A 21767-nucleotide genomic window follows, 5' to 3' on the forward strand; every position below is an offset into this window, starting at 1 on the left:
TTTGACTCTTAAAGGCTGTTTTCACATTCTTCTGCTGAAATAGGAAAGTTTCTCTGTGATTTTAAGGGGTTAGGGTTACTTCTACTTCTCTGGCATCAGTGTTTCATTTGCTGTGGTATTTCATGACACATTTTGCTTTTGTCAGGGAAATACAATTTCTGCGTGTTGCGCTTGGCCATGCTGAGAATTGGATAATATTTCAATTAATTGTTCAGCCCTAATTACAACTGCTTTTATGCATGTGTCTTTTAAGTTCTTTTTTTTTTTGTTTTGAATATTTAATGTTATGCTGTTTAACTCTATATGTATTACACTATTACTGTAAATTATGTTACTACTTATTATGGATAATCTTCAATATATGATCACATTTGATCACAAAAAAAATTAAGGGGTGGGCCTATAAACATAGTTTGAAGCATCACATGTTTGAATGTTAATCCTGGTCCAATTTGCAGCTTTTAAATTTGATGCAGAAACTTGAAGCCACCAGTGCACAATGAGAATGCACTTTACAGTGAAGGAGATATCTTATGAAGCTTTAACAAAATATATTCATAAATTCTCGGATTTTTAATTAGGTAGAATGAGTTGATGCTTTTGGAAATTATACAGAAAAACGCATATCAGACACATACTATTGTTCCAAACAGATTATCAATGTATATGTCTTCAAGGGGGAACAAAGAGACACCGGAACAGCAGGATTTAAAACCGCTGACAACCGCTGAGTCTGAAGAGCTTTACAAACCGTTACAGACTTTTATTTTGAAATAGCAGCGGAAGTTAAATATGTGAAATACCCGGAAGTTGCTAGGTGCTGGACAGGTGCTGGTATAAACTTGTTTCAAAGTTCAGTTTTTCAATTACTTTTAGAACGTTTGGTGTTACTTTTCAAACCAAAACGATTGGCAGCACGTCTGTCGCCATTTTAACTGTTGAAACGTTGCGGTTCAGTTTTGGTAAATCGACTATTCGTCATAGTAAACTCTGTCTTCTGGTTGTGGACATGGCTGTGGACTGGATTGGCTTCAGCTATGCTGCTCTTGTGACAGCAGGAGGAGTCATAGGTTATCTGAAAGCAGGTAGGAGACACGTCAACATATTTGGTGTACTTGTAAACACAGTAGTTAACCATTAGCCTAAATCTTTCTGTAAAACTGGTAAAAAAAACGTTTCAGCCACATGTGATTGGGTTGGATGATGGTGGCTGGATGTAGCGTTAAATATCTATTTGTCACACATATGTGGTCTTTAAGTTGAGTATCACTGATGTACAAGAACATGGTTTCAGGAGAACTTGTATAGTGTCTGTTACCTGGGCCGAGATTGAGTTAAATTCAATACTTTATTTGTCCCTAAATTCAAGGCAAATATATGAAATGTAAGAAACTTCAACCTTAATTCAACATTTAATTTCAAAATAAATTCTTGTTTTCCTTCACAGGTAGTGTCACCTCTCTGGCTGCAGGTCTCCTGTTTGGCCTGCTGGCTGCAGTTGGTGCTTATCTGGTATCTCAGAATCCCAAGAATGTCTGGCTTTCACTCGGTGAGCAAGTTTAGTTCGTTAAACTGTGACAGTCCAATGGCAGCTTTTCATAAACACACATATAACAACAACTGTTTCCCTCCACTGTGGACATGCAGGCACGTCAGGAACTCTGGCTGTGGTGATGGGACTGAGATTCCTCAGCTCCTGGAAGTTCATGCCAGCTGGTTTAATGACTTTAGCAAGGTAAGACAAAATTTCTTCTTCTTGTATGTTGACTATTCCTGAGGTCAGTGAATCTTTTCATTTTCATGTCATGTGATTTTCTTTTCAGAAACAAAAACAACTGATTATTTGATTCGAAACAAGGCTTTTTTTTTCATCGGTTCACTGGTTGATTAATCAAGAAAATAATTGATAGATTGAGTGATAATGAAAATAATTGTTAGTTTCCCTCATAATTTGAGCTGACCTTCCCTTTAATTTTTCTTTTCTTGTTGCTGTTTTTCAGTGATTTTATTTTTTATTATATAAAATAGAAACTCAAACCATTATTTAATTTTTGCTCATCCCTATTTGTCTTGTCCTAATTTTTGTATTTTAAAATGAAAATCAAATAACCACTTGATTTTTGTTTTTTGTTTGTGAAAGGAAAATCGAATAACCAAATAATAATAATAATAATAATAATAATAATAAATAATCATTTACATATATTCTGTACCTCGTAGAACTTTGCTTTCAAAAACAAAATAAACATATTTACTTTTGAGTTGTTGTCCCAATTGTATCCTGATATAAATGTTGTTTTTCTTTTCAGTGGATTGTTGCTGGTGAAGATCATCATTGGAATGCCAAAGAAACCACAGAAGCCTTGAAAATATATAATATAATGGACATTTCTGTGTCTTTGTATCTGTACATGTTTGACAAAAACATGAAATTTGTGCCACATACACATTTACAAACATTCCTCTGCTGCAATTTTCTACTACAGTCTGTTTCTGTATAAAAATGTAATATATAATGTGATTTTAGAGGAAAGAATCCAGGGGTAAAACTGATATTAGAAAATCTAAACAAAAACTGTCTTTCATAATACGCAGCAATTTTTGTACAGTTCAGTGATGTTTTCAGATTGTAAGTGTAAATCTTCAACTGTAAATAATAAATTCACCAACTTTTTAAAAATGTTTTAGTCTGTTCTTTAAAAAAATACTTACAGTAGAAGTCATGAGACACTTTTATAACACTGAACAATATTTAATATTATGGCAAATGTAACAACAGACTACCAGGGAACACACTGCACAAAGCTGGCAGCTTCTCCTCTGAAGTCTGTATTTCCTCGTAAAAGTGCAGTAGGGATTGTTCCCATGAGTCACTGGAAGAGCGGAGCTGTGCTACTGGTGACCTCCGTATTTGGCGGTCCAGTCTACTCGTCCATGCACCGGCTGGATGTGTGCGTTCTTTGAAAAGGTGGTCTTCCCTGTAGAGCCGGGGATCTGAGGATTCAGAGGTCGGCTCCTCCACCCTTCATATTCTGGAAGACCATCGTGAGAGAGAAGGAAAATGTATTTTGGCTGAACTCAGAAAGTGACATGAAGCTTCATGTGCTGATCATTTTTTACCTTCGTTTGAGTGCAGGAGTTTATTTGAGGAGGTCTTGCTCTTGGACGGTTTGATTTTAGAGTCTACTCTTAGATCAGCAGCAGCTGACAGATCAACTAAAGATGAAGATTCACAAAAACAAAGTGGATAAAAAATACAATCCTACTTTACAAAATCCAAACTATTCCTTTAAAGCTGGAAGCGTACTGCTGCCCAGAGCAAACTGCACTCCAAACACAAAGAATTAACCTCCAGTACCATCTGACCCGTGCCTGACTGGTACCAAGCAACACTCAACCAAGAAAGTCTGACTCAACTAGAGAAAATAAAAACTCACTGGCAGACGTTCCTCCTATCGGTGCCAGTGTAACCCTCTGTCTAACTGCTCCTGGATCAGTCTTCTGTAAAGGTGACATGTATGTCTTGGTCAGGTTGTTGCTCATGAGGGGGTCTGCAAAGGACAATGAAATCCACCACAGGTTACAGATGAACTTCTTAAAACATGAATCAATGATGTAAGACACCTCACTGACGTCTTTTAGAGTTACTTTTGTATTGATTTTCTTTTAGCGTCAACAGTGTTAATAATCTCCAAATGACAGTGAAGTAAAGACATCATCATAAATCATAAATACCTCCTGTAATTCTGTGAACTGCTCCTAAATCTGTGAGATACCTTTGTTAAGATCAAGATCCTCCAGGGTCTTTTCTTTTAGAGGCTGCTGCTTATCTGTTAGTTTAGGAAGGCTAACATCTACAAACCACAGCACAACATAGAAAGAAAATAGATGGGTTGAGTAAAGGAGGAAAACATCTACAGAGCACAATGAAAAGAAAACAACAGATCTGAAGTTTTTTAAGTCGATGTCTTGGATGGACTTTTAGGTATAATCACAGCTTCACACTCTCATAAACAGGATGAATGATACAGGTTTCTTCTTTTTAGCACAGAGGAAATAAAAACTTTAAAAGTTGTGTCAAATTGTATTTTCAATTAATCAATCAGAAAACTTGCACCAGAGACTCAAATTAACACAAGAAGCACCCCAAAAAAAAAGGGGTAAAACTGCACAGATTTTCACACAAATCAACAAGAGCCCACTGTGTCACGTAAAAGTTAGTGCTGCAATTTTTTATTATTTTGCAATTCATGATCATTTCCAATATATAACTGCTGTTTGAGTGAGCAACTTCTACATCAACATAGGTGAGTTAAAGGGATAGTTTGGATTTTTTGACGTGGGTTTGCATGAGCTACGTATCCATTTTCCATAGCAGTCAACACGCTCCCTGTTTGGAGAAGCAGCAGGAGTACCAGTATGGGAAGCGAAGCAATGTACTGCTGCGGACAGGATCAGCAGCGTTTAAGTGTATTTTAGCGACTTAAAAAAACAGCATCAGTTTAAGCAAGTTGATTTGGAAAGAGCAATATTTGGCTTATATAATGGTGTTTTCCCATTGGAAAAGGCCGTCTGACCACAAAGGTAAAGCTGTGAAAATATCTGAAATATAGAGTAAACCTGAACCGATTTTGATTTTTTAATCAGAACCATCCCTTTAATTCCCTCACTGGCACTGTATCGAGCATAACATCTAATAACTTAATATACTTTCATCATGTGGCTGCTCACTGACTCTTTTACTCTGAACTCATATTCATAAACCTGCTCTCACCTGCTTCTTTGAACAGTTACTGGCACACTACATAAACATGTGTCCTAAAATCTCTCTTACCTTTATGTAGAGGGAACTCCAGCCCCTGTCCTCTGGTTAAACATGAGTTGCCCCACAGGTTTCTGCCGACTACCTGCCTCCCTGCTGAGGTGTTATTTTTTGGATTTACGCCTGAAAAGGACAAACAGCTCAGAATGAACTCGCTGAACCTTAGCCCACTCAGCAAATTGGCCCAGATCTGATGGCGCTCGGCCATATTTTTATATTTAGCACCTACAGCGTGTGGAGTGTAGAGTCGGTACGTTATTAGATATGTTTGTTGAAAATTGTTTGTATTTTATTTTATTTTTTTATTTTAATGTCTTTTAAGGCTTTAGGCATTGTGTTTTCAGGTCATCCCATTCTTGTGAACGTTGCATCTCAAGAACACGTTGCAGGACATTTCTTCAAACATGATAGAAATGTTCACTTGGACTCAACAATGAACTGATTTTGGTGGTCAAAGGTCAAAGGTCGAGGTGACGGTGAACGAACACGTTTGCCCATACCTCAGGAATTCATATGCTAATTATGATGAAATTTAACACAAATATCTAATAGGATACAATGATGAGCTGTTAACATATTTTGTCCAAAAGGTCAAAGGTCAACTTTACAGTATGCTTCTCACTGGAAATTATTCACTGAAATCACACATGTATTTTCATTAAGATTTAATTTGGTACCCAAATTATGGAATGACTTTTCCCACTTGGGAAAAAAACTGTATATCTACAAATGTTACAAAAGATGCCTGAAAAAAACATTTAACTGCTGTTTTGAAACACATAGTCACATCTTTATGCTTTTAAATGGATATTTTTATCTCAGTTGTTTATTGTTGTTGCTATCAAACCGTTGCCATTGCTATTAGTTTGCCATCACTTGTATTATTCATGCATTTTTTTGCATTTTTGAATCCTTAATAACTTTGTGAAATTTTTATTTAGGTGGAGGCTTCAAATAAGCACTGTGGGGGTTTTTTTTGTCTCTCCCTGTATTGTATATTATTTGTCATTTTTGCCTTTTTGTGTAGATTTGTTAACCATGCAAAATAAAACTAAAAAGTAAAAATGTGATTTTTGTGACACAGTAGTTAATTTCTCCTCACCTGGTAGATATCTGGACTGGCGGAGGTAGTGCTGCTTGGCAGACGAGGTGGTGGAGTCGGCTCTGTTCAGCTCACTGATGCTCAGCAGCTTTGATTTTGTGATGTTCTTTGACTCTGGAAATCTAGAGAAACATGATTGTATTTTTTCAAACTTGTGATGAAAACTCATCTTTTACATGAAAATATAAGCAGACGTCTTACCGACAGCTGGTCCCATCTAAGGCCTTGTCCTTTGGTTTTTTGGAGATGGAAACTCCGGTATCTGTGTCCTCACTATCATCCCAGCTATCGACGGACTTGAAGGACGTTTGGCCCCATCGCCGGCGTCCTGTCCTCACTGCACTCGTGTTGTTCTCTGTTCCTGCAGGAGCTGCTCTCGTAGGCTTAAGAACGAACACACAAAGGAGTAAGAAAAGTTCTGTAAGCCCAAAGAAGGTTCCTGACATGTAGAAGCTGTACCTGAGTGACACCTACAGACTGCCAGCTCATTGGCTGCCGGTTCTTCACCAGACTGAGAGGTTCCTGCTGTCCCTCCGTCAGCGTGCTGAAACACATCGCTCGATTGGTACTTGGCTCTGTGTTGTCCTGAGGTAGGGAGATCTGCTGGAGGGGCTGGTGGAGAGCCTGAGCCTCACTTGGCTCGCCGGACCCTCGATCCATCTTACAGAGGGAAAGAGGCTTTGTCTCAGACACCTTAGGCTGAGCCTTGTGCTGCTCTGAGTACTTGAGAGGAGCACCGAGCGCCTGGCCAACATGGAAGTATGGATACCGAAGAGCCTGGAACGCAAACAGAAGATGGAAAATATTTTCGGTTATATTTTTGCATTTACATTTTTTTCTAAGTATTTGTATTTAGTTACTTCCCCCCTGGCTAGAATGCATAAAATAGACATTGGTACAATGTTATAACAGTTTTTATGAATGAAGGCATCCACTTTGGTAGGTTATTACATAATGTAATTTCAGCAAAAGAAGTGCAACTCCTGCATTTTTTAATAACCACCACAATATGTCATAACACTTCTGTTATTACAGAACGAAATGAAAATGGATTATATTTTGTCTCATTATCACATAATATGGGTATTATTACATAATGTATTGTTACAAACTATATGAGTCATATCAAACTACATGCGCAAACAAGGAATTTAAAAATAAGACACTGTTTTTTGTTTTCAAGATGTAGAGTATTATGTATACATCTTGTAAATTAATAGGTTTACACAGTGCTAAAGACTGAACTGTAAAATAGATTCAGAAATCTGAGAAAATTGTGCAGTTTTCTCCTTTTTTTTTGGTAATTTTTAAGCTTCTGCAGTAGTCTGAGTTTTTATAATGATGTGTACATGTGTAGATGTCAGGTTTGGTATCAGTGTAACTTCCGATGTAAGCTGGCTGATTCTCTCACGCTAAAAATAGATGCACTCAAAGTACAAAGATGCTCCAGATAAAAGGATTCACTGAAGGACTTGTGTTATTTTCAAACACTGTCACCTCAACATTAGTCAGTTGTCTTCGCTCTAATCTTGGTACATTTTGTGTTTATTCTCATGTTAAAGCTTAATGGGTATTAAATGCACCTGAGCAGCGCTCGGCCTCTTCTCAGGGTCCCACTGCAGCATGTCTTTCATCAGTGTGATCGCTTCGTTGCTGGCGTTGGGGATCAGGGATCTGAGGCTGGCGGGGACACACTTTGGGAAGCGGAAGTTCATGGAGGTAGCCAGGTTGTAGCCCTCAGGCCAGTCTGACTGATGTGGTGAAAAACAGGAGGAAACAACAAATGAATCATCTGTGAGTTTGTGTGCAGTCAAATACAAAAATCACAAATATTATTTTAATTTTCATGCTGTAAAATAAATCCAGTATGTCACAAAACAGAAACTTTTGCTACTGGGGTCTTAGACAAGGAGAAAAATGTGCTTTTAATGGTTTGATGTTAACATCATAGAACGGCAGTGGTCAAAAAGAACAGGGTGTCACCATAATTTATGACACCTCTTGTGATGGTTCACCTTCTTCAGCGTTCCTAACACCTGACAGATCTTGAAGATCTCATCCACTTCGCTGTTGCCAGGGAACAGCGGTCTGAGTGTGTAGAGCTCCGCCATGATGCATCCCACGGCCCAGATGTCGATGGGTGAGCTGTAGGAGTTAGACTTTAGCAGAACCTCTGGGGCTCGGTACCTGCGATAACAGCACAGAAGGATATTAATGAGACATCTGCATATGGTGATTTAAAGGACCAGTATGTAAACTTTAGTGGCATCTAGGGGCAGAGGTGGGAAGTATAAGTACTTAGTTACTCTACTTGAGTAGATTTTTCAGGTATCTGAGTATTTATTATTCTGAGAACTTTTTACTTTTACTCTCTGTACTTTGTACTCCTTAGCCTTACAGGCTCCTTACTTTAGTTTTAATGCATTTTAGGGGAATTATTGATTATATTTATTTTACATCATCGTGTACCATTTTCCCAACATCAAGACTGATTTCAACCTAAATGGATGGGACAATAACACATAAAAGAGAAGATTCCTTGATGCATCCATCAATGCATATCATAATTGATGAACGTAACAGAAGTTGAATCAGTATTTCTATTTTTACCAGAGTCCCTTTTCATACAAGTATCTGCACTTCTACTTTAGTAAAGAATGCATGTACTTTTGCCACCTCTGTCTAGCAGTGAGCTTACGGATTGCAACCAACTGAATAACCCTCGACCTTTGATAAACGACGTCATTGTACATTGCTCTGATAATATCATGTAAATAAATGAGTCTCACCATCTTGTGGACACATAATCGGTGTAAGGTGGCTGTGAGCGGACTTCTCTGGCTAGTCCAAAGTCTGCGATCTTAACCAGCTCTGGACCCATGCAGAGCAAGTTCTCTGGTTTCATATCACGATGGAAATACCCTGAAAAACATGAGAGTCAAATAAAAACTGTGCCTGTGCACCTTTGTGGAGATTTATATTATTTTCTCTAAGTTCCTACTACTATTACAACAACTACCACTGCACTGCTAAGAATGACACAAATCTACTGATGCATATCACAATTTGATGATTTATCAATTTTTTAAGATATCTGAAACAGAGTTAATACATTTCTGAGAAAAAGGGATAATCTGGAATTTTTGAAATGGGAATATATGAAGTACTTATTTACAGAAGCAGGAGTACCAGTGTAGGAGGTTAAGCAATGTACCAGACTCCATTGGCTAAAACAGTAATTTTACCTTGTAGAACATGGGGGGTGATGGTCTACCGCTGCCTCAGTCGGTTAGTTTGTTTGTGTTATTTTGTGGCTTTGGTGTTTTAAAGTGTCAGTTCAGATTCATCAATGTCACACAATAACCAAAGCAAATTAACTGATTGAGGCAGCGGTAGACAAGCAACTCCTGTGTTCTGTGAGGTAAAATGACTGATTTTGCCAAAGGAGTCAGGTTGCTTCGGACAGAGCAATATCTGCCTTAGAGAACAGCGTTTTCCCATTGGAGAAGGCTGTCTGACAGCAAGGTAAATATTCTAAATATAAGCGTACAATTAAAGGGGACAGTTCATCCCAAAATTAAAAATACATATTACATTATTATATACATAGTTCTATTTGAAAGAAAGTAGCTCTGGTAGATTCTACTGCAGAAAGAAAGCACATCATAGTGGGATCTATTTCCAGTATACCGGAGAGAAAGCAGACATTTCTATGGCCAATATCTCCCAAACTCTGCAACTTCCACCAAAACAGATTAAAATCTGTTTTGCTGCTTAGCTTCCTACACTGGTACTCCTGCTGCTTCTCCAAACTTGGGGCATGTCAACCACCATCAGTAAGTACTTCACACAACCCAACTTCAAAAGATCCACACTATTCCTTTAACTAACAAAGTACAGTCAAGCCAAGCCTTTAAGGAAAAAAAGAAAAAGAAAAAGCAAGCCAGGAACACTCTCTTACCATGCTTATGCACAAATGCTAAGCCAGACAAGACTTGAAACAGAATGTTCCTTATCTCATTTTCAGAAAACATCTTATCTTCCCTGGCAGTGGCAAAGTAGTAAAAGACAAAGGAAAGAAAGAGTGAAAGAGTGAAAAACAAATAAAACACTATTCAAATAATCATGCCTCACTGAAGTGGGAATGACACCAGCACCCACAAGCACTAAAAACAGTGCTAAAAACTTGTTCAGCTAAGCTGTGGTACCATTCACACCTCCTCTTCTCACTCAGGCCGTTGGAGAAGTGAGTCATTCTTGGCTGTGATGCCTGATGTCTTATAAGCTGTCCAGCATTCATATATTTTTCAAACGTAGATATGTTGTTTTCTGTTTACTCAATTGTGGACTGTTTATACCAAGACACACAAGACACAGCATTTCATGAGACAGAAAAGACATCAGAGTCAGTTTTTCTTCAGTCTGCAGTCACCTACCATGTTTATGAATAAAGGACAGTCCCTGTAATATCTGAAATGTCATGTTTCTGACGACTGACTCAGGGAGCAACTTGTTTCTGCAAAAATGAAGACCGACACATGATGACTCAATCTGACCCAAATAATTCTCACACTCCTAATGGTAATAAAAAAAAACACACTGCAGATAAACATCACAAAAATAACTGTGTACACAGCTGGTGAAGGGCCAGTAAATAAATGTGAGTGTGTGTTCTTACCTTTCTGTCATGAGCTGGTAGAGGTTTTCTTTCATGTACTCAAAGACAAAGTAGAGGTAGTCGTTTTCTCTGATGACTTCCCTCAGTTTCACCACATTGGCATGGTTCAGCTTCTTCAGTGACTGTTAATACAAAGTATTTAGGCGACACATGGAGTAGAGTCATTAAGAATCAGCTCACCATGTAAGGAAATCATCCCAAATGCCTGAACATCGTAGCTGTTTACACCTGGTGTTAATATGTGTCTTAGGTGATCCAATCACAAGTGGCCTCACGGTGTCTGAAATGATTAATTATTTCACTCAATTTTCAATCATACTACAAAAATAAACTATAATAATAGGCAGATAATGTATTAGATATAATTTGTTGTCCTAATGAGCTGGGGCTTATTCTAGAGTAATATTGATAATTTAAAATGAAAATATTGCTAAATATTGTTGCTTATATACTGTATCTTAAGCTATTGTATAAATCAACTAGTGGAAATTTCTTGTCTGACTCCAGTAATTCTCACCTTCACCTCTCTTAGATTCAAACACTCATCCCAAGAATAAAACTTCCTCTTCATCCTGTTGAGGGAAAAAAACACAGAACTAATGTGAACATAACTTATGACACTTTTCTCTCTTTTACAAGCTCACGGATCTGTACATAACACTTTCCCTGTCGGAGCCAAAATGTTTTGGTTTTTTTTATTCATTTTATCCTCATCTTAAATACTAGGTGGCCACATGTATACACATGCAGTTTTGACACTGGACACAGGGTGGAGCATTCATTTAGCGACTGTATAAATAGCAAAGCTCCAGGTCATTGGTTCCCAACCGGGGACTCATGAGACTGTTGTGATTTTAAGGGGTGTAAGTTCAAAAACAAAACTCAGCATTTATTTAATATCTGTGGCAAAAACTAAGTTAAATATTCTTTTTAGGGTTTAAATGATTATTTAAGATATAAACTAAAAGATCCCACAGGATGAGGGCACAGAGATGAACTGAACACAACATTCAGAGAGTCTTCACCAGCTGCTAAACAGCCTCATCCTGCATTATAAAAGTATACAGTTTAAAAAACAACAACAAAGAGTTAACAGAATAATGGTCAGAATCAGTGAGAGGAAAGTACATATATATGTATTATTCTACATATATATATATATACACACTCACACTTGATAGTGACAAGACTAATACAAAACTTTTTTTTTTTTTAATGAGGAAAGAAGATTCAAAAAGTGCCACAGATTTGACCTTTTTCTCTCCTTTCATTGTGGACCTTTTCACATGTTTTTTTGAGCAATGATAATGTAGATATTGATTGATGTAGGCAGACTGTTCAGAAAAAAAATGTTCCTCTGTATTTCACCATGTACTGAATTGTGTAACGTGAGTCAATATCCGTGGACAACTTAAATACATTCTGGAAAGCACTGCCAGCCAACACAGTGTTACAATACATAAGAATATATTACTGTAATAAATAGTTACAAGAATGATCTAACAATGAATGAACTTTACTCAAAACACCTCTACTCTAAAATACTTCATTGTCTTTTTACAGACAAATTCAATGTTATTTCCATGTTAATTTTTTTGTCTTGCAGGAATTTAAAGTGAGGAACCTGAGCTATTTCAACATTGTCTATGGATATGTAGGCTTTTTATTTTGTATGCTTTTTATTTCTATTATGAAATATCATAAAAGTATATGTATTCATTTTGACAGAGTTTGTTCATGTATAGCATATAAATGCTATCTGATGGAAGGACACACTTGCAACCACTGATTTAACAGAGAATATCTGCCCACTTCCTTTAACTCCTCTCCTCTCTGAAAGTCTGTGTTGCTGTTTATCTTTTTTTGTTTCTTGTGTGTTGTGTCTTTTATGTGCTGCAGAACTGAAACTTTCTATAAACCAGTTTTCACTGAGTCAGGCCTGTTTAACTGTAACCGATTATGTTACTTTTAATCTTTTCCTGTATAATAATAAATGGAATTAAATTAAATTGGCAATAGCTGTTCTTACTTAACTGTTTTGTAAGCTGTTGTAACCTAGCTTTCTTATTGTTGGAGACTTTCATATAACATTTCCCATACTCCTGGGGCAACACTATGCGGTGTACTTTCACTCCTTTCACTGTCATCAGTAGTATCAGCTTGCACTATAAGCTTACATTTACAAACAGTGCCTGGTGGAAACATTCATTATTAATTTCTTGCCAGAGATGGATTCTTAAACAGCTCATCCTTAAAATGTGGTATCTAAGCAAATAAGTAAGTCATGTCAACACAACAATATTGGTATTAATAAAGGTTAAAGCTTTGACAAGAAACCTGCATCTCTTGATCCTCAAAATAATCCTCAACCATGTCTTTTCATGAGTTTACTCAGTCTTCAGTGCCTCCCACATTTTTCTCTCTTGTGAGGACGTTTTAGTCTAAAGCACCTTGCAGCACTCACTCAGGGTTTAATCTGCTTATGGCTCCCAGACAAAACAATAAGTCAGTATGTTTCTGCGTGTTAACTGGAGCTCCGCTCACCTCTTTATGGCCACCAGCTCCCTAGTCTCGTTGCTCTTGCCCAGGAACACGCTGCCATACGTGCCGTCCCCCAGCTGCTTCAGCGTGGTGTACCGGTTCATCGTCCACACAAAGTCCTGCCTCTCCTTCACCAACCCTGACGGTCCCACACAGTCCAACAGTTTGTCATCGCAAGCAGAGTGACGTCCCTCAGCAGCTTAAAGACGCTGCTCTGTCCTGCTGCCACTGCGAGGCTACTCAAGGGCTTTTATTCTAGAAATAAAACATGAGCGTTCATCCTTTACCTGGTCGCAGATTGGTGATGAGAGGTGGAGGTTTACCTGGCAAGGGAGAGTGGAAAAGTGACACAGTCTGGATCCTGCTTGGTGCACTGTGTCTCATCTATCCTTAGCTAAGCCCTGACGGCGGACAGGGGAAGGGTGATCCCCTGCGAGGGGAAGTGGATTAAAGTTGACATGTGATTAAGAGTGTGCGCCAGAAAATGGACTAACAGGAGAACCTGGAGACATGGTTCCCACTTATATAAAAATCCAGTGACACATTTGGAGTCTTGTAAGGTGTGATGAATTTGTGATCTTTCAAACCAAGACTATCATGAATTTGATCCAGAAACAGAGGAGATTTTTTTAGAAGTGAATATGTATGTCCTTTCAAACATTTTGATTCTTATTTTAGGATATTTTTGACCAGAGGTGGGAAGTAACTAAGTTAAAATATTTAGAGGAGGATGAGTTCATCTGACAATTTACTGTTTGAGGTTTTAAAGGTCATTCCCCCACATGGATACAAACCCACTTTTCATAAAAATTAACCACCAGACCAACAGCACACAAATTATCACAGCAAATAATCAGGGTGACAATGCAGCACAAGTCAGTTCAGAAAGAGAAAGAGAGAAAGTCATTTTCAGGAAAGTCCAAAATAAATATTCTCTGAAACTCTTTAGAGTTTAATAGAAAAACACCAGGGCTTCAGCAAAAACTAGCAAAAAAGAAGTCAGTTTTTCAGTTCAGTATCTCAAAATTTGTCTCGAGTAACCCCTCTTCACTGGAACAAATCAAATTAGGATCTGTGGGAAAGTTTTAGTGGTTGAGTTTAGTTTTTAACCCTAAAGAGTAAATCACCACCCCAACAAAGTTAATTAGAGATCTCTGGACAGGTTGAAGTTGTTTTGTATTTTAAACAGAAGTTCATATAACTAAGAATGCACAATAAATATCAGTACTGATAAATTATTGACTGATATTGGCCTATCACAGCATATCAGTCTATATTGGTATTCACATATATTAGCTGATAAATATTGCCTCTGATATTGTCTGATTTGACAGGTGATGTCAAAGCATTTCATTTGAATTCTTCAGCAAAATGTTCTATAAAAATATAAGTATGATTTTTAAGTTTTTTTTGAAGAGTCAGAGTTTGTTTTTGTTGTGATAGTGATGTCAGTCAGATTTGGTTTGACCGGAGCTGTGGAGTGTTAAATTTAGTTTTACTTAAAGTAATTTTTAAGTACAACAATTTTAATTAAAGTAAAAACTGCAAGTTATTTGAACTTCTTTGAACTATTCTAACTTCTTTTAAAAAGATAAACATACACTTAAGAAAATAATGAGTTACTTGTTGGAGTCAAAGGCTGAAGAAAGTGAGGCATTTGCTCGCTGTTGCAATAAAATTACACAGAGGTAGGCAGAGACAGGCTGTGAAAATTATAGAAATTTGTTATAGTGTACTTAAATATCCTGATTTAACTGCACTCCTGGATTAATATAATAATAATAATAATAATAATAATAATAATAATAATAATAATGTGTTCATTTTGTTGGAAAAACGGCAGTCATTAAAAACATTAAAACAGTGCTTCATCGCCACCCAGTGGTCAAACACATACATTACAGCTCCTCATGGTCCTTCAGTCAACAACCAACACTGTAGAATATTTATATATATATATATATATATATATATATATATATATATATATATATATATATATATATATATATATATATGTATATATAAGAGATTGGTTAACCTGTAAGGGAACCCTTGACCAAAAATTTGTTACTGGGTCTCTATTGAAAATGAAAGAGTAAGGACTGCAACAGCAGCAGAGTCAGACTGATGGGCTGGACAAAAAAAAACAAAAGTTGGGTTAAGGGTGCCGAAACAGTTCCAATCCTTGGTTTACTTAATTACATAAGTAATAGTAAAGTCAGTAATAGTTATAAGAACCACTCCACCCTCTGAAATAAATACACTTAAGGACTTATTTACTATCATACCATTTATAAACACACTGAGGCCAACTAATTTTCTCACATGAAGGGCAGCCTATGGCACTGCATTGCATTTTATTCACTGGAAGGACACTGTGGAGCATACTTTCCCATATTTTGCCCACTGGAAGGACACTCTAAGGCACCTTGTCACATTTAACCATTAGAAAAGGAACTTTAGAGGACACTTTACCACATTTTGCCTACTGGAAGGACACCCCCGAGGGCATTTGATCACATTTTATCCATTGGAAGGGCACTTTAAAAAGGCACTCTCCAACATTTTGCCCATTGGAAGGACACCCTAGAGGGCACTTTTTCTACATTTTGTCCACTGAAGGGTATGTTTTATCATGTTTTATCCACTGGAAGGGCATTCTAGAGGGCACTGACCACTGAGTCCACCAGTGAAGGACAAAATCAACTCAAATACAGGTTCAAAGGTGCTAAAATTAGAATTTGATATAACACCCCTCTACAACACATGGCAGCAAAATTGGGTAATAATGCTTGGTTTGTGTGTTATACTTAAGTGGTGCAAATTTATAATTAATTGCATCACTAACTGTCAAGTGACATGCATGAACCTGGGTTTTTTGGGGCCCACAGTGTCTATGGAGCAGTTGCCAGTCCAGGGGTTAGGTTTTAGTGCAAATTTACTTTGAATCTACATACAAAATACTACATAGCATTTGATCCAAAATGTGAATATTTACTTGATAAATATATGTATATTGTTGCATAAGTAGTTGAAAGTATAAAATTACCTGAGATACTGGTTATTTGACTCTACCCACTGACTTCATAATCTCTGTGTATGTACTTTACTAGTGCTCCAACTAGTGGTTCATTTTCAACACGGCATCTGAGTTTGACTTTGGCCCCTATGACCCAAGTAAACCCTAGGTTTTTTTTAAAAAAAACCTTTTTATTTATACATGACACAAACAACCCTTATCAGTCAATACTTATTCAATGCCTAAAAAACAGTTGTGTTGACAGATACAGTCAAGTTGAGGAGATTGCTGTTGGAAGACTAAAGATCCAACTATTCCTTTATCTTTGACCATAATGCTTCGCTGTGTTTCAATTAAATTTACAGTAAAATTAAATAATTATTTATCTCATTTTCCTGGAAGTCCTTGAGACTAACCCAAGAGCCCCTGAAAGGTCCCAGAACTCCAATTTGAAGAGAATACATACATACAGTGTATTTACAGGGGCACTTGAGCCTCATTTCCACCCCAAGTATTATGAACTTTTAGTCCCAAGAGCTATTTTTTTTAAGGAACTAAAAGGTTCCTTCAGTTACTTTTTGTCTACATTTCCACCATGGTCTAAAGATCCAGGGAGATAAGGCAAATTAGACCACTGCTGTGTGTAAAAAGCAAGCTTTTACATTTCTGTTCCCGAGATTACTTTGAGACTCAAAACAAGTCTCATATATTTAGAGAACTGGTAAGTAACACTTTACTTTCAGGAATTTAGGAAATATAATGTCAATTTGGAAAAAAAAATACTAATCAAACGTTCTCAGAACTTTTAGTCCCAGGAGCTATTTTTTAAGGAACTGACTTTCTTCAATCTGTTGTGGTCTGTATTTCCACCACAGTCAAAAGAACCGGAAGATCAGACAAATTAGTCCACTGATGTATGTAAAAAAAGCAAGTTTTTACACCTCATCTTTGCACATGACTACAGCAATGTGATGCCATATAAAGCAACAGATCAATAAAGCCTGGACTTCATTGTTGCTCCATCTGTTGCATGGTTTCTTCTATAAATTCAGGTTGATGTGTCGAGCCACAATAAGTACACAAGAAACTGGTTTGCAGCTGCAGGGCGGGTAAAATAATGTCCCTGGAAGTTAATTTAGACCCTGGTCCCTGTGGTGGAAACACATTCCTCCAAAGGTTCCTAATCCCTGTAGAAAGCTCTTGTGGTGGAGTTGTGGCTTTGGACCGCCTTGAGGCTCAAAAGAGGCCCTATACATTTGGACAAATGTCAAATGACACTTGGTTTATGGGGATTAAGGAGATGTCACATTCATTAAAAAATAATCAGAAGGCTGATATAAAAAAAATATACAAGGCTGATTTAAACAAATGGTATCAGGCATATGCAGGGTTGGAGTTTACTTTTAAATGTAGTCAGTCACTGAATACAAATTACATGCCAATTTTTGCAATCTGGGTTGATTAAACTTATTTATTTTTCTAATCTGTTTAAATAAACCTGATTACCTGTAATCAATTACTGCCCAACCCTGGTCATATGTGTAAATTGTTCTGAATAAAGCAGACACAATAATGCCTATACTGACATAATGTGTGACTTTATTAAAACTACGCCTTTCCCAAAGGATCTACACTTACATTTTTTTGGTAGTCTTATTATGTAATCCCAGTTACATGTAATCAACCCCTGCCCAATCCCAGTTTGTGTAAATTGGTCTGGTTAAAGCAGACACCATAATGCCAATAATGATAATAATTATCTGTGTTTGAATCAACTAAAAACTGTTAGAAGTTGAAATATTATTTAATTTTTCTTTTCTATTTTCAATAATAGGCCTATTTAGAATTATTGAGCCCAATCACAGCCTGTAAATAAAGAAAGAGCAGTAAGTCATTTGTGTGATAATAGGGAGCAGGTTCACTATCTACAGAGCGGTAGGTGTCTTTAGACATGCAGGCATGAAATGTGAGGAATGAAAATCATGACCAGCATTCTCGAAATGGCCATACTGTAGTAACATGACGTGCCGTGCATTGCACCTAACAACTGTGCAGTCAGATTGTTGACTGTCTGCGCAGCGGATAGCCGAGTTTTTTTTCCAAGGTTGTGCTTTTGGTTACTTACGGTAAGATGGACCCGCAGTGTCCACTAAAGGATCAGGTGATCCACTAACTACGAAGCGAAGGCTGACTGGGGAAAATGCAAAATGACATATAGCAAATGTCGGAGCATAATTCATTCACATTTTCCGCTCAAATTCGGACTTAGATCGCACCGCTGGAGCTCCAATGTAACGATGGCTCGTTAGGGCTGGTGGCGCAACCGCGATTTTTTTGATATTTTAATTTATGAAAAATCACATTCACAGACAAATATTGGTTTCAACATGGGGCTGTGCTACAGTTTGCGTCCCCGGCTCTTCGGGGACCTGAGCGGCTCTATCTCCAACGCTACCTCGGACTCCGACCAGCCTCCAGACGCCGCCGTACCGACCCGCGCTGGGGGAGCTCGCCAGGAGGACACCGGGGGATGCGGGGAGAGCTCGTCGCTACGCGGCCCGGTGCGCCCCGGGGACCCTGCCAGGCTCCCGGCCGGGGAGCACCGCCGTGGAGACACCGGCACCGACGGTGTGCTCATACAGAACGGAGGCGGCGGCGGAGGAGGAGGCGGCGGTGGCGGCGGCGGAGGTGGAGGTAGCGGTAAGGGGACGGGGAAGGACCGCGGCCGACGCTTACAGCTGCTTCAAAAGACAAGCACCCAAAAGCAGAAAAACTGGGACAAATTGCTGGTGGAGGAGAAGGAGGCCGAGAAGGAGGCGAAGAAAGTCAGTAAGAATATTGACAGGGCGCTGAAGGAGCTCAAACGGGAGTATAAACAGACGCATCGGCTGCTGCTGCTCGGTAGGTTGTGTACCTCTGTGTTGTTGTTGGACCAGGAAGCTGTTTTATTATTAGAAATCAAAACGTACTGGCCTGTTCACAAATTATGTCACTACTCTGGCAAGAGAGGCCTAATGCCACATCTGTTGGCTTGGCTGTGAAGACTACCCCCTGCGGCTGTCAATGACAAATGATGAAGATGGACGTGTAGACTCAATGGGCCTGCTGTCCTCTTACTGTTACATTTAGGGTTTGTAGGGAATTTTAAAAAGCCATTATGTAGACTGTCAAAATGGACCAGTTTGTAACTACTGGGCCATCCTTACCTTCACGGTGTAGGACAGAGTATAGTACTACAGATGCAAGATAGCCTTTTGATTAATTCTAGCATGTTTACTTTAATTCTTTTCAGTACTTATAATGTACTATAGTGGGCTGTGGCATAGTGTTACAGAGCACAATTTAGTTTGTACACAAATGTATGCAGAGTCCTCTTACATTTTGTGGGTCAGTCCATGTTTTCTCTAAAAACTGAATAGTACAGGGTGTCTCTCAATGATCAAAGTTTTTCAAATAAATCATGTATATGTTGTAGTAGAGTGTACTGTTGTGGCTTATAGACTGTTCAATAGTGTAAAAAACTGTAGGCTTTAGTATAGCAAGATATATACATAAGTTTTGGCTCCCGCTTGTTCTGAAGACCCTCGCGTAAAGTGTTGTAGATTATAATATTTTGTATTATAGTGACCTTTTGTTCAGTGTGACATCTGTCAAGGGATAATAGATGGAAACTAGCATTTTGAATACCAATTTTCAATTAATAAATGTGTTGTGTTTTATGGTAGTGTAGTATTGTGACCTTTAGTATACAGTAGTGTGATGTGATTTACTTATAGAGACCATTTAGTTTTTGGCTACTGTGCCACGCTGGTATAGCATAGTATGGTGTAATATAGCATAAGATAGTGACCTGTGATGTAGTGTCCAGTGACTAGGCGTTTGAATAACTGTGGCACAATTAACGTAAGGTTTTTCACTAAGTACATGTAGTACAGTTGAGTATACTGTAGTATAGCAGCCTGTAGTGTAGTATACTATCACTTAGCTTCTGGCTATTGAGCAATGGTTGCTCTGAAAAATAGTACAGTGTAGTACAGTGGCATGTAGTCCAGGGGCTACAGGTAAATAGTCTTTTGAATATCAATGCCACATTTACAGCAAGGTTTTTTTTTTAATAAGTAAATGTAGTACAGCTGAGTGTAGAGTGGTATAGTGACCTCTGGTATATTGTGATTGTATAGGGACCAAACATAAATAGTCCTTTGAATAACTGGCACATTGACAGTAAGGTCTTTCAGTGAATAAATGTAGTACAGTTGAGTATACTGTAGTATAGCGGCCTGTAGTGTATCATAGTAGAATGTTTAATGGTGTTATAGAGTACAGTATAGTATATAACAGAGTGCAGTAAAGTACAGTGGTCGGCTTTAGAATATAATGATGAACTTGAATAGAGACCGGTTTGCTTGTTGTTATTATGTTATATAGTATATTATTCTTAATCTATCTTAAATTATTTTTAGTAGTAGTATAGTATGGGACAGGATATTGTAGTATATTAGCCTGTGTTGTATTGTGATCTGTTCAGGGACAACATGTGGGAAAATCGCTATGTGAGTAAGTTTTGCACATTTAGAATAAGGATTTTCAACAAATAAATGTACAGTATGGTAGATTACAGTGCAGTATAGTCGCCTGTAGTAAAGTATAGTGCAGTAGAGTGTTGTAGTATGTTAGCCTGTGTTGTAGTGGGATCTGTTCAGGGACAACAGATGAAAAAATAATCATGAGAGTAACTGCTTTACATTTGCAATCAGGGTTTTCAACAAGTAAATGTTCAGTGTGGTAGATTACTGTGTGGTGTAGTGGCTCGTAGTGTAGTATAGTAGAGTGTTGTACAGTATAGTAAAATTGTAGCTTGTGCTTTTACTCCTTATTGTCGTGGCAAAATGAGCTCCAGTGCTGAAGTGATGAATTGATCCACAAAGGTTAACTCACTGATTCCAATGTCGATCATCAGTTTGATAAAGATACCAAATATAGTTACAGAATTGCTTGCCTTAGTATTTTCATTTGGGTGCACTGCAAATGGACGTTTCTCTCAGCTGCTCAACGGTCACACTGCCATAAATAATAATTTTTAAGATATCAGTTAGGACTGTGGCAACTTGTAATATTGGTTTGGTATTATTTTTAGCATTTTATAGCCTAACTGATTATAATTAGATAAAACCTTAACTGATCTGATTCATTCACAATAAAATGGTTAAAGCTGTAGCTCTTATCGGATTAATTGTGTCCCATATAAATGACAAGGCTTATATCAGTTTTAGGTAATACATTTTATTACCTCACTGGAATCCCACGATTGATAGTTCATGTAATTTATCAAGAGTAGGTCAAATATTGGTCAGCAGCATCCCAATATTGTTTCGTGGTGGAAAATTCGGAGTGATGGAGGATGGATATAGGTTAGAATATGTCAGCAGATAATTTAACACCAACTTTTACAAACTTAACTCTCCATCTGTTTTGAGAGTAGAAATATAAATTTAATTTTCAGATGCTGATGCAGTAGATTTAGCTTGTAGGTTGCATTATTTTACCACACAAACAGTAACCATATCTAAATGTACATCGGTCCGTGTTGGCTGTAACAGAA

The 21767-nt window shown here is 37.8% G+C and overlaps 3 protein-coding genes across 3 annotated transcripts in view; 2 read left to right on the forward strand and 1 right to left on the reverse strand.

Moving 5' to 3' along the window:
- The first annotated feature begins 789 nt into the window (after positions 1-789).
- On the forward strand, positions 790-2680 carry LOC146317845 (transmembrane protein 14C-like). Its single transcript, XM_084731888.1, has 4 exons — positions 790-1085; positions 1448-1549; positions 1648-1735; positions 2310-2680. The coding sequence occupies exons 1-4, from the start codon at positions 1010-1012 to the stop codon at positions 2365-2367; spliced, it is 324 nt and encodes a 107-aa protein (XP_084588014.1). The 5' UTR covers positions 790-1009; the 3' UTR covers positions 2368-2680.
- A 48-nt stretch (positions 2681-2728) lies between these two features.
- On the reverse strand, positions 2729-13299 carry LOC146317846 (serine/threonine-protein kinase MAK-like). Its single transcript, XM_084733036.1, has 15 exons — positions 13147-13299; positions 11120-11174; positions 10603-10724; positions 9886-9968; positions 8714-8846; positions 7940-8111; positions 7508-7675; positions 6399-6701; positions 6126-6307; positions 5925-6046; positions 4835-4945; positions 3777-3854; positions 3438-3551; positions 3121-3216; positions 2729-2996 (listed from the first exon to the last, which is right to left on the reverse strand). Exons 1-15 carry the CDS (start codon positions 13245-13247, stop codon positions 2893-2895), a joined length of 1944 nt encoding a protein of 647 aa, XP_084589162.1. The 5' UTR covers positions 13248-13299; the 3' UTR covers positions 2729-2892.
- Positions 13300-18255: 4956 nt separating this feature from the next.
- The window catches only part of gnal2 (guanine nucleotide binding protein (G protein), alpha activating activity polypeptide, olfactory type 2), a 75008-nt gene continuing 71496 nt past the window's right edge, over positions 18256-21767 (forward strand). The window contains exon 1 of the mRNA XM_084731666.1: positions 18256-19066. Within this exon, the coding sequence (XP_084587792.1) occupies positions 18553-19066 (514 nt within the window). The 5' untranslated portion in view covers positions 18256-18552. The remainder of the gene's footprint in view (positions 19067-21767) is intronic.

This window comes from Lutjanus erythropterus, chromosome 12 (assembly GCF_056507025.1).
Source record: "Lutjanus erythropterus isolate fLutEry1 chromosome 12, fLutEry1.hap2, whole genome shotgun sequence".
NCBI lineage: Eukaryota > Metazoa > Chordata > Actinopteri > Lutjaniformes > Lutjanidae > Lutjanus > Lutjanus erythropterus.